Source organism: Lolium rigidum, chromosome 7, assembly GCF_022539505.1.
Source record: "Lolium rigidum isolate FL_2022 chromosome 7, APGP_CSIRO_Lrig_0.1, whole genome shotgun sequence".
NCBI classification, from domain to species: Eukaryota; Viridiplantae; Streptophyta; class Magnoliopsida; order Poales; family Poaceae; genus Lolium; species Lolium rigidum.
In genome coordinates, this window is record NC_061514.1 from 26,466,974 (window position 1) to 26,481,034 (window position 14,061).

At 42.8% G+C, this 14,061-nt stretch overlaps 1 protein-coding gene across 1 annotated transcript; it reads right to left on the reverse strand.

The window, feature by feature from the left end:
• Positions 1-202: 202 nt before the first annotated feature.
• Positions 203-13,088, reverse strand: LOC124671064 (exocyst complex component EXO70A1-like). Its single transcript, XM_047207499.1, has 12 exons — positions 13,027-13,088; positions 5,920-6,352; positions 4,992-5,197; positions 4,672-4,902; positions 4,044-4,182; positions 3,760-3,972; positions 2,856-3,061; positions 2,220-2,420; positions 2,037-2,136; positions 1,412-1,521; positions 1,171-1,317; positions 203-629 (listed from the first exon to the last, which is right to left on the reverse strand). Exons 1-12 carry the CDS (start codon positions 13,086-13,088, stop codon positions 521-523), a joined length of 2,157 nt encoding a protein of 718 aa, XP_047063455.1. The 3' UTR covers positions 203-520.
• Between the last annotated feature and the right edge of the window lie 973 nt (positions 13,089-14,061).

Consider the following 14,061-nt stretch of genomic DNA (forward strand, 5'->3'; position numbering starts at 1 on the left):
CTGTGGTCAAGTATCATCACAAATCAGAACTGAACCACTGACCACATGGTCTACGCTTATCACAATTCAGAACTGAACCACTGGTCACTGTGGTCAACTCTATTGCGATACAAAACACAGTAGGGACAATCATCACTGTGGTAAACTCTCATAATATTTTCAGAACCCAGCCACTGGTCAGTGTGGGTCAACCCTGTTCGGATGCAAAACTAAATGGTCAAACATGGAACTCTGACAAACTACATACATAGACGCTGGATGGATTCCTGCACACACACTGCTGGTACTCAAATAGGCTAACAAGAATTTCAGCATTCCACACCCCAAAAAATGATAGAAAAAACAAATTTCACCACACTGAAAGAACCTACTCCTCCGATGAACAAAAAATAACTAACAGCTACGACCGTGCACTCTGTATATGTACAAATCATGAACCGGAACAACACCCTATGCATTCAGCAACAGGTTTGAGACACGTGGATAAACTAATTTACATAGGCGTCCTCAGGCGCAGCGATCAAGAACGCTCTTGTTTCCCCTCAAATAGATTGCCAAGGAATACCTCTAGCTGCTCGGGCGTGTGCTTGACATATTTCCCGGGCGCTTTGCTGTTCTCGATGAGAGGTCTGCGATTTGAGAAAGCGGTACTGTAAGTGCCATGAAGAGCTAAACAAGCTCTGAGACGAGAAACACCAAAAGAAGGTTCTTTCAATAAATTAAACGAGTTGGAAAGTAGTAATGAGCCAACCCTCCAAAAAATGATGTGCTACTTTGCAACACAGATAAACATAAACTAAGGCTGACAGAATCTCCAGCCTAACCTGCATGCCAAGGATTCAGGTCTAAATATCTGTCTAATTAGCAAAAAAAAGTGTGCCTCCTAAACTGCTACCATGTGCATCATGGTATATATATAAATGAACTGGCTATTTTTATTCTAAAAAATAAAGAACGATGATATAATCGTAGAATTCAGAAACAAATATGTTGTATTTGTTTTACTGACATTTAGTAACCTATACAAAATGTAGACTAGGATACTGCCACCAGGGTTCAAAACAAAAGCATGGAAACGAGCATTTTTTAATAACTGTTGTTATGGTACTCAGATCCAGGTTCAAGCATTAAAATTCATTCTTTATGAGTATGAGCTGTCAAGAAAAATACCCAAAACGCTTCTGGAAAGATCTGTATGCGGGCAACAGAATTTCTGCGACGGCGAGTCTTAGTGACTCGCGCAACTCTGAATCTGGAACAGACCAGCCACACTGCTTTTGATAGATCTCTTCAAATAACACATTGAAAGACCTGAATCTGATAACATTATAGGAAAAACAATGTTCAGAATGGAATAGTAGACTGTCATGATAGTAAAGTATGGTGAAATAGTCGGTGCATATGAGCAGACCTCTCTTTCACAGCCGTTCTTGAGGCTCCACTGCTATTGCCTCCTTCGCTTCCTACTTGACCACTACCTCCTGATGAAGTCAAACCTTGACCAGATAGGCATTGTAACACCTACAACATTGGAACAAATCCAAATAAGGCAATGCACATAAAAGTACTTTCACTTTTTTTTTCTATTTTTTTGCGAGTGTACTTTCAGTTTCTAAGCAACAATATAGTATTTTACATGCTAAAAGATAAAGAAGTGGACGAGCCAGTGTTCAGCAATTACTGAATTAGCGATACGCTCAAACCACAATTTTTTTCCATCTGAACAATCATATACCATTAAATGATCCTACCCACAATCATAGCTCAGCAACAAAATTTAGGGCACAACGAAACAAACAGGCCAATCCCATTTTCCATGCTACAAACTGCATCAATATTAGTAAGCTTAAAACCATCAATTATCTATACAGAGACAGTAACTACACACATAGTCAATTTTCTGGTGTTTTTCTTTGATCTGGCGTTTTTAGTGAGAATATTTATTGATGAAGCTAAAAAGGCTTCAACAAGATGGTACCACAAGGCAAGAGAAAATGGGAAATTGAGTTTTAACCAGGGATTTCAGGTCAACAAACCTTTGACCAGGCAACCCTTCTATATTGATTTGCATTTTGCTGTACAATCCTTCGATGCCTTTGAATCCAGTCATCGCCCAATAAATCCTTGGCTTCTGATCTGGAAGAAAGGAAAGAGAGCATTAGACTGAACTCACACACTTGCTAACTTATGACTTTACTTTTACTTCATAAAGAACATACCTGCGGACAGATTTAACGATATAATGAATGTTATTCATCAAAAATATGTGCATCAGTGCAGGATCCTTGTATTGTTTTGCTTTTGCATCCAAATTATTTTGTAGAGCTTGCATAATACTCATGGTTACAGATGCCAGCTCAGAACCTGTTCCATCTTCCCTTTTGAATTCCTGGAAGAGCTGTTTCAGAGTTGATTGATAGCTGCACAAATAAAAGCAGATTGCTGTCACTATTTACTTATTATTTCCTTTATTTTGTGAAGCTGCAGCAAGTAGTGACATACTGACATGTTGACAGATAACATGGATATAGAATTAGAAGCCTGAAGGTTTAATAGGTAACAAATTGGAATTGTGTCAACAGTCAACACCACCTTTTTACAAGAATGGACTAAATGAAGTTCACCTACAACTACAACCAGTATGATCTATCTGTTCTGATCACTGAAACAGTTGGGAAAATAACAATCTGGTTCTTCTGTATTAGAAGGCTATACAAAAAGGGACAAACATAATAGCAACAAGGTGCCACAGATATCAATGTAACCCAACTGATAAACTTTAAGAAATAACATATGAAAAATATGACCATGCACCTAGGCACTCAACAAAATGATACATGTGATTAGGCACTTACTCGAATAAAAACTTAACATAGTTAATCACATAGCTCGTCAAAGGATGCACTGTTCCATCAGTATGAATATTCTTTGTTGCATCCTTCTCAACAGCTTCTTCAAAATCACTGAATGTCTTCTGTGCGGTTTGTGCTAAACATTTTGACAGACTGAGTGCAGAGTCGCGCATTTGAGAGCATGATTCCCCAACAAAGATGGTGTCAATCTACACAATCAATTGAAAAGATGAACCTATTAGCTATTTCGATACAAAAGTTTACCACCATAATAAAATTACATTCAATTGACACTACCAACTAACTAGTCTCCAAACTTGCTACATGATCTGTCAAGTTGAAGTCGATATCAAATCAGAGATAAGGGAGTCTGAACTACAACGCCATGGTGAAAACGTTTTATACATAAGAGGTGAACTCAAAGACAGACGACCCAACAGTTCAATGATGGAAGTATGGTATTAAACTGTGACAGTAGTCTGAACTACAACGCCATGGTGAAAACAATTTTATGCTTAAAAAGTGAACTCAAAGACAGATGGCCCGACAGTTCAATGATGGAAGTATGGTATCAAACTGTGACACATGGGAACTATTGCATTTGTATAGATGCAGTCAGAATTTGTGTTTTTTCTTAAAAGTGATCACATATATAAAAAATTAGGCTAGATCTCTTTTCAATCAAGTAGGTATGCAGAAGTTAATAATGCTTAAATGGCACGGGCCAAAGCAAAAAAAAACTGTTAAAACAGTTACTGCATGAAAGGTTCTCAAGCGGTGTAAGGGATAAAGCATTTGCATCAACCGAAGACAGATTTAACTGTATATTCGGCATTTGTTGTTATCATTATGCACACAACTGCAGTGGTTAGCCAGTGAAACAAGCATGGTCCGAATAAAAGTGTACCTCTGTTTGAAGTTCGCACATTATCTCGTACATGTCCAGCAGAACAAAGAGTTTCTCCGGTGATCTTTTACTCATAGCAATTGCCTCACCAAAGCTGAGTAGAGTAGCCAAACTGTTCTTGGTTATTGCAGAAAAGCACTTATCCCTCAAGGATTGGCTGCATTCAAAAACTTGGTCACAGAGCTGGCGCTCCCCAGCGAAAAGAAGTTTCACCTGTTTCAAGCAGAACGTGTCACCAGAGGCAAGTTACAATACCATTTAGTAGGTCTGAGGAAGATCCTTACAGCAATTCGCATGAAATGAATCCAGTTCCCTATTTTAGACTCCAAAATCTCCCAAGGCATTTTCTGCACTTCATCTTTACTCAGTTTCTCGACACCCAAGTTCTTCAAACTTGATTCTAAGGCTGAAGCACGAGCTTCGCTGCAAAAGAATTAAAAAAAAAGAATATGTTTCAGCAAGTCAATCTCAAGTCTCGGCTATAGAACTACAACTGCGTAGGGATCAGTTAGCAAAGGCACATGCAAAGTTGCTGCAGGAGTCATGCAGTTTCAGTAATGCATATAGCTTTATGGTTTTTCCTTTGCTGAGTACTGGTTTTCAGTATAGTGGTACCCCAAACTGGATTTTTTTAAACCCTTGTTAAGAGTTTTAAATATGGCCAAATACTTAATGGATGTATTCAAATTGGCAAACAAAACAATACTGAACGAAGATGCAGACACTAGCTGATAGTCTTGATGCTATGTTCAATGCAGAGGAACATATGTAGTCCCTCCGATCTATAATAAGTGTAGTTAAAATTTGACGAATTCAAACTAAACCACACCAGTTAATATGGATCGGAGGGAGTACTAACAATCATTGACATGAACGAGAAGGGAAAATTATAATCAGTCTAACTCTGGTTACCTGTATATTTCTGCACATTGCTGTTGGCATCCAGCTTGAACCAACTGCTGTGCCAATTTAGCAAGCAAGGGAACAAACTTGGGCTCAATAAGAGCAGGAGGGCTGTATACAGCAGCCTCCTGGCCATCGGCGCCAGCTGGTTGGTGTTTCCCACCTTCAGCCCGAGACTCAGCCGATGGCCGAAGCGTACTCGGAAGGCAGTCGAAAAGACGGTCAGGCTCCATTGGTTTGCTGGATCAGTCAGGAGGCCGCACAATCCAAGAGTTAGCTAATGCCGAGGTAAGGAAGCAAACTTAAATCGATAATGAGGCACTACAAACCTGCGTTGAGACAACTGGTTCTGGAATTCACCCTCCATCTTCACGAGGGCCTTGGAGAGGAGGGCGTTGACATGGCTGAGCACCCTATCACTGCTGCTGTAACTCCTGTTGGAGCTGAAGAAGCGCTCGATGCTCCTCAGCCGGTCGACCGCGTCCAGGAAACTTTGGAGATTCTCGTGAGGGCCTTTCTGTATCTCGCGCTCTGCCTGCACATACATACATACATACAGGTTATAATTGACACTCAAGACTCGGACGACTTAAGCTTGCACTCAACACCTCCAAATGTAGAACATAATGGGCCGATGACAAGGAACACTAAACGTGCCGTACACTCGTCAGCTACGGCTTGGGTTGGAATTCCAACCGCAAGTGAGGACCTTTCTACTCCCTCAGATCCATAATAAGTGTCATGGTTTTAGTTTATTTTTAGTCAAATGTGAACTAAATCCACGACACTTTTTACGGATTGGAGGGAGTACATACAGACAGCAAAACATCACTAAGATAAGTACTATTTTTTTCATGAGACTTGCTTACGGAATAAGGACCTTAAGTTTTGCATCGAACGGAAAATCCACACCAGCTGACAATGGTAGTTAGCGACAGGTATAATCGACACTACCAGAAAGCTCAAGCTCAGTTCAAGAACAAAAGGTTCAAGCTTGCCACTCGACAGCATGAGATATTGAGGTGGTCGGACAGAATGAACTGATGGAGACACTAAGCTTTCCATCCAATAATCTTAGCTACCAGAAGGTAGGATGATCGGGTGGTAACTGACAGTAGCAGCAGAAGTTGAGCTTGCAGTCAACACCCTGCTGAGATGTACGCACAACAGAATGGCTGGCTGGCCACACCGAACTAAACAGGCAGCGGGATCCGAACAGTGTTGAGCGCGTGAGTGGGCAGGGGCAGGAGGCGTTACCTCTCGCGTTCGGTCGAACTGAGTGAGGATGACGTCGGCGGAGCGGAGGGTGCGGTCGATGTTCTCGTGCGCGGTGCGGACGGCGTGGGTGCGGAGCTGGATGGGGCGCATGGCGGCGTCGAGCGCGGAGAGGCGGCTGTCGAAGGAGCCGAGGATTGAGACGACGGCGTCCGTTGCGGCCTGGCTCCGGCCCAGCGACTCGCGCAGCAGCGCCGCGCGCTGCGCCAGGCTCTCCATCCCGCCGCCGCGCGGGCGGCTCCGGTAGCTGGGTGGCTGGGGCGCGCGGGCGGCGACGGGAGGATCTGGGGGAGGGATCCGGGGCGGTGGGCGGGGCGGAGCTGGACGGAGGTGGTGGGTGGGGGAGGGGGAGCCCACGGCGGGGTGGCTGGCGGAGGAAGCGAAGCGGAGAGGGAAAGGGGGAAAGCGGAGGCAGCTGAGGAATGATTGCCAAGCGGACAAGGAAAGTGAGGAGACGGCGGCAGCGGAACGGAACTGTCGCCCACCCGCGTGCGTCAGTGCGTCTCCTCCGATCAACCCTAAATACCACACTTGTAGGTGTAACAATTTGTATCACCGAGTAGGTGGCTTATGGTGATCGATGTACCATCTTGTAAGGCTTTTGGTGAAAAATCCAATGAAAAATGTTATGTGATCATTTTAATGCAGAGGCTAATGTATATCCTCTATTTTTTTTAAAAAGCATCCTTCTCTTAGTGTCGCCTAACTCATTTGATAGAGCCATAGAGGTGGAGACGGAGAAAGAGGAATATAAATATATAGGTTTATGTGAGTTGAAGACGGTGTGATGGTTTTCCATCATGTATCTCAGAAGGAAACGAGGGTCTCTTTGATGCGGGGAACATGATGTAAGAGGATGGACGACGAAAGATTCTTTTATTGGAGAAAAAAGAGATATACAATTATGTACTCTAGAAACATCGCTCAAGATATTATTTAGACATTTATAGCAATCTAAAAAGATTTAACTATGTCAAAACATAGGCTAGCACAAATAAATAAGTACAAGTATGATGAAATAATTTGCCAAAAAGTGTGATAGTGTATTTTGAACTCACTCATATATTTGTGATTCAATTTATAAGTTTTTTTTAAGTCTAGTGACAAATTAAGAAAAATACTAGCCACCTATTGTGGCATATTGAAGTTCTAGTTTAACCGACATACATTTGAATGATACAAACTACATCAAATTAGGGACATTGTATCTTTCTAATTTGGTGATAGATTTGTTGACCGAATGAATTCAAAAGAAGTAAAAAAGTTCAATATAAATAATTGATAATTGTTTTTCCTGTTTGGGGCCAATAAAGGCGATGGGTAACATAGTGGCAATGCAAGTCATTGATTCGTAGTGGTTGAGGGTGGATGGATATGAGTACGATCAGTTTTTTGGGCTGCCTTGCGTGATTGTAGGGGATTCAAGTGCGATTTTCCAGTTGAGAGAAAAGGACTTGTTCATGTGGATATTTTCAACTTTCAGGCCTTCCTTGATCTCATGCAATCACAGCCATCTACAAATGTGGAAATCTTGTGGAGGGTTACATTGCTCCATGTTATCCTGATGAGACGTTCAAAAAAATCTAAGAGCATTGTTTGCAGCCTGTAGAAGGAGAAGAAATATGACTAGTATCTGAAAAACCAACACGACAAGCTCCACCTGGCATACCAAATAAAAAATGACAGGAAGAGGGAAGAGACAGATAAACCTATATCTAGAAGTATTACCAATCTGGCTTGGATTGCCAATCCAAGGACAAAATATAGCAAGCTTCCTAAGATTTCCTGCCTTGTGATCACATATATAGCAATGCTCTTGGAGCAACTTCTTAGCTCGAATTGTTAAAAATGCAAATTTTAACAATCTAGGGTAAATATACCAATGCTCTAACCTAGAAAGAAGAAAATTCCATGTGTTACGTTAAGAATGCAAGCGTTAGACGAAAAGGTGTGCTGCTGTCGAGTTGGTTGCTCTAGATGGCTTCAGTCTGAATTCCGTTTAAAAAAGGTCTGAATACCTATGAGTGACAGAAATACATGACAAAGAAAGCCACGCTCGACCGGACAGAACGCCCTCCTCTGCCAATCGGACTCCACAGAGATACCATCAGAATTCCAACGGAGCGCCACATCTCAAACATGGCCACAAACATTTAAAAAAAGGTTGAGGGTACCGTGTGCATTCCGTGTCCACCATGCCATACGATGGGGCCCAGGTAGAACTTCTCGTGCAGATTTTATCTGCCATGTTATTTTCCTCGTGGAAGCTAATCCACATTGTCCCTTTTCGCACCAAGCACCGAAGAACATGGCATGACACGCTATCTCGACCAAGCATATCGTTAGTGTCCTGGCACTGTAGAGGAGGTATTCTTTTTTCATACGTGCGATGTCACCAAGATGTAGCTACAGCCTATTACATTGTGTTTGTAAATAATACAAAAATTTAAAGAAACATTTTTTATTAGATCTTGATTGGAATCTTTTAGGAGCCAACAAAACTGATTTTATGTAATACAAACGAGGGGGGGGGGGGGGGAAATGCCTCCCCCATCCACCCACCACCCACATGATTCTAGTTAAATAACGATATATCTATTAGTTCACCCTACCAAAATTATAAACCGCCTCCCGTCATAGATAGCCTTAATTAGCTGACACAGATGGAACTGGATCAACAAAACCTAGATAATCACCATGGCCGGAGGAACGAACGGTGGTGCGTTCACTGGTAGAAAAAAGGGCTTCGGTCGCGGTTCGCAACTGCCATTGGTCGCGGTTGCGCAACCGCGACCAATTAAGCGCGACTAAAGGCCCCCCCCCCCTTAGTCGCGGTTCCTTACGAACCGCGACTAAAGGTCCGTCCACGTGGGCGGCTAGCGTGCGCCTGGGCGAAGGATCTTTAGTCGCGGGTTGCCTCCCGAACCGCGACTAAAGGCTATTTCGTTAATTTTATTTTAATTCATTTGGGTTTCTAATTGTTTTTCACTCCGTTTTTTTTTCTGTTTTTTTTTCAGAATTTCTATTATTTCAGTTATTTGCATAGCTTAGTCTCTATCTCTAATTACACTTATCTCTAATCAAATTACTTACTCGTGGTCAAACTTCCCGCTCGGTCACCCATCCTCCCACTACTCCACCTCTAGCACGCTTAACTTCCGAGTTCCACTCCGTCCCACATCCAAGTGCTACGCGCGCATGTATGTGATACTAGTATCATATCAATCATATTAACATGTTTGGTCGATGTCACATTTTTTTATTGTTTGAATTTCAAATATTTTTTTTCATAAACAAAAATAATGATGTAATAATAATCGTGAATAAATAAATAAACATTAACTTTTTATTTTTATTATTTTTAATTTTTTAAATATTTTTTTGCCAAAACTAAAACCTAAAAATTTGAAAATCTAAAAATTGGGTAAAAGTAATAGTAATCTTTATGCTGGATGCAATTATTAATTTTATTTTTTTGAAAAATTTAAAAAATATAAAATCCATAATTTATAGCAAAAACTAAAATCTTCCTGCTTTCGTATTTTCATTTGGAATTTTGAGAATCTAAAAATTGGCTAACCGGGTAAACCCGGATGAATTCGGATGTAACTTTTTCCCAGGATTTTTTTGATATATTATACGTTTTTTTTCCGACGTCGTATGCAAAAGTTATTGCGGTTTTACCATTTTTAAAACTTTTTTTGCAAAAAAAGTGAAAATTCGAATTTCTTAATTTCTCCGAATAGTAGGTTGCATAACATACAAGAATCTAAAAACAATTTTTTTTTTGAATTTTCTATCATTTTCTTTTGTATTTTACAAACCAAAAAAGGCGATCCACGGGGGGGGGTGCGAGGGTGCGTGGGAGTAAAAAAACTCGGAAAAACCTTTAGTCGCGGTTGGGGACACCAACCGCGACTAAAGGGACCTTTAGTCGCGGTTGGTGTCCCCAACCGCGACTAAAGGCTTTTCCGCCCGTCGCATCCCTCCATAGCCCTTTAGTCCCGGTTGGTGTTACGAACCGCGACTAAAGGGGTACCCTTTCATCGCGGTTGGAGCATTAGTCGCGGGTCGCCTCCCGAACCGCGACTAAAGCCCCCTTTAGTCGCGGTTCGAATAATTCCGGGACTAATGGGGCTGGACGGAAGCCCTTTTTTCTACCAGTGGTTAGTCGAGACCGGTGGCGCGGGAGATAAGCCTGAGTCGGAAGACATTCATTGTATTACGCTGATACCATGTAAGACTAGGGTTTTGGGAGAACTGCTCAACACCCATTTCGATGTGGCTATCTCATTATATATAGATTGCATAAAGTGTATGGATACATGCATACAAGGTATATACATAAGCAATATATCTACCCATCTCAGCCCAAAATAGTTTGTGTTATGCGGCCTACACAAAAATGAAAAATACTAACAAATCTTAAGGTTTTCAAATTTTCCACTGTTCACTAGTAGCTTAGATCTAGAAATTTGAAATATTTAGTTATCTTTATGCATGATACAATTATTAATTTTTATTTTTTAGAAAATAAAAAATATAAAATCTAGAATTTATAGCAAAAACTAAAATCTTCCTGCTTTCGTATTTTCATTTGCAATTTTGTGAATCTAAAATTTGGCTAACCGGGTAAACCCCGGTGAATTCGGATGTAACTTTTTCGCACGATCATTTTGATATATTATACGTTTTTTTTCGACTTCGTATGCAAAAAGTTAATGCGGTTTTACCATTTTTCAAACTTTTTTTGCAAAAAAAGTAAAAATTCAAATTTGTTAATTTCCCCTAATAGTAGGTTGCATAACGTACAGGAATCTAAAAACAATTTATTTTTTAAATTTTTCATCATTTTCTTTTCTATTTTAGAGTGTCAAAAAAGGCGATCCACGGGGCGGGGGGGGGGGTGCTGAAGGGTGCGTGGGGAGTAAAAAACCTGGAAAAAGGTTTAGTCCCGGTTGGGGACACCAACCGGGACTAAAGGGTGTCCCCAACCGCACCCTTTAGTCCCGGTTGGTGTCCCCAACCAGGACTAAAGCTTTATGCCCTGGCCGCAGCCCACCCTAGCCCTTTAGTCCCGGTTGCCCGAGCATTAATCTCGGTCGTTCACCAGCAGAACCGGGACTAAAGATCTCCATTAATCCCGGATCAAAATATTTGGGAACTAATGGGTTGGGATGGAAGGCCTTTTTTTTACTAGTGGAAGCTTTGATCTCAACAATCGACAAGCTCACGCATCCATTAACTCCAAGGCGCCATCATGAAGGTCGCCACCGATTGATGAGTAGAGATGAGGTAGATTTATTCTCCCGGTCGCTGCTCCCACCCCCGCCACCCACAAGGGCAGCACAAAATGCAAACTCCAACGCTGCTAATTTTTGTAAATAGTGTGTTAATTCAGCGGGAACCGATTAAACAGCAAAGGCGCTTGATGGTTCAGTACTCGACAGTTGGGATGCATTGGCCACCAAGTAAACTGTACGTGCGTACGGACTGGAAGTGATCGGTTAGAAGAGTTGCTTCTTGGCTGAGATTAACCCCTCGCCGTATACGCATATATCACACTATCGTCACGTGACGGGCGTTCATTGCATTTCCGTGCTACTAGCACATATCCTTGTCGAGCAATAAACGCGTACGGAGTACCTCTTTCTTTTTCCTGCAAAAAGTAAGAGCCTAATCCATAATTGAGTTTTCGCCATCTTTCTGGAATAGAGACAACTGAACCACTAACTAATTTAATCTTGTGCAGTGTAAGTAGGCTGCACGCCCGTAGGTTTCTGCCATCTGATAGAAAACGCAAGGTAACCACACAACACATCAGCCACGTTTCAGAGAATTGACTGACAGTTTTCTACACCTCTTACCTCATCGCGAGACTTGTTAGCCCAAGTCCAGAAGCAGAGGATAAGCATACACAGAGTTTCCATTATCTTTTTGGTGTCACTGTATTCAGCGATGGAAACGTTTCGCCAAACTGGCCAGACGATGCTTCATCAAGACCAGGCGTCGTCAAAGAGGAAGAAGAAGCAGATGTTGTACAATCATTTCAAGCAAAGGAAGAAAAGAAAAACGAGCATATATTTAGAGAAAACGAGGGAAGAAACCACTCCGTCTGCATCCACATTTCGCGGCCGGCCAAAACATGTACGCTGTCCCTTTAAAAAACAACTTGCTCAACTTATTTTTAGATATCCACCTTGGCTGAAACACGTGGCCTCTCATGCAAGCCAAAGTCCTATGGTTGACATGTCCTCCGGAAGGAGTGATTCCAAGGTTTGACTTTTGTGTTTGTACCACCACCATAGTCAACGCACACTGAAACTTGCGTTGCCGAGTGTTGATACTTCTTGGAACGTACGTCGCTGAATCCGTCACCAGGTGAGAAACAAGGCACGCCATTGTTCCGCGTGCCAAAGGAAGGGTTATAACATCTCTAGCATTTCGACGCAAATGGACATGAAGCGACCCGCGTTAGTACGGCCAAAAAATAGGTCTACACCTTACCTAGCGGCTCGACGCGAACTGGCAGGGCTAAACGGCGGGTATGCAAAAGCGGCTCAAATTTACGCCACGAAGGTTTTTGCACGGTCAAGGCGCCGGACACAACGTGTGTCCGCGCCCTATCAGCATGGGCCTGCCTGGCAGCGGGCGCGAGGCTGCAACAATTAGGCTAATTGCTTCGGGCTCTTCGCTTCCGTGTCTGCGCGTGCCACAACCTTCTACGTCCGCCATCAATGGCACGCTTTGTCTTCAGCGGCCGCACCAGGTCTAGCGGGGGGCGACTGGTCTTCTGCGCCGCTATCAATGACACACAGCTTCGAGTCCCACCCTCTTGCTTACAAGGTCACGACAACATTCCGCCATCGCCCTCTCATCGCCCACATCTCCCTGTTACCCATTGCCCTATTTACGGCCACGCTTGCTCCCACCACACCGGCAGCCACAACGCTCTACCACCTCGCTATGGACAAGAAGAAGAACGTTCACGAGGCATTCTCATCATGGGTGAATGAGGAGAACCCTCGGATCAGAGTCCCCCTCCTTGCCAGCGTGGCCCGACTGTTGTACGACAACTTGCATGCATACGATGGATGGAACGACGTGCACTTGCCGAATGGGTGGTGCCTCAGCTCCAAGCGGGTGCCCATCCCGCCGGTGCCACGGTCCGATTAGGAGCGGCTCGAAGAGATCCGATGTAGTCCGGCTGTTCTCCCGCCGGACCTCCGTGACGACCTCGCGTACACCATCGACTCCGTCGGTGGGACGAGTACCGCCTGCACGAAACCGACAAGAGCCTTGCGGGCCCCACTTCATTGAGATGGCACTGTAGGAGGGCATGCAAATCTTGTTGCCGGAAAAACCGACCGGGGAGGAGGTTGCGAGGCTAGGCATCCTCATGTCTGAAGCCATCGGAATTCAGCAATGGGATGCATTTCGCCAACATGGTCAAACAATGTTTCATCAAGATGCGACTGTCATCCAAGAGGAAGAAGCAGCAGCTGGTGAAAAACTACGATCATTAAAAGCCAAGGAAAAAAAGAGAGAAACAAGCATTCCCAGGTCTGACCCGGACTTTTGGCTCTCGGGTGCAGGCGCACCCTATAAACTCTAAAAAATGTAGTAATTTTAAATAATGTCAAAAAAATTCGAATCCTTTTGGGAATCAAAGATAATCAAGTATTGTACTCGTATAAATTTGTTTGGCCAAAAAATGTTTCACATTGACTTCGGGCAAAAAAAAAAACAAATCTATGACGAATATAGCGTGAATAGTACTTTAATATAGGACCTTCAAGTCTGTTTTTTTCACCCAGAAAACAAGAGAAGCTATTCCATGGTGAATCTTTCGTATACGAGTACAATACATGATCATCTTTGATTCCCAAAAACATTTGAATTTTTTTAACCTTTTTCTGAATTATTATATTTTTTCCATATAGGGTGCGCTTGCTCCCAGGTTCACCCATGCAATTTCGTTCCCAGGTCTCGCTACATGTAGGGAATGCCTAACTGGTGCCACCAAAGCATATACTTCCTCCGTCTCAAAATATCTTGCTTAAGTTTTTTCGTAGTTACGGACTCATATCTCCGGCTTGGCTGAAACAGGTCGCCAATCTTGCA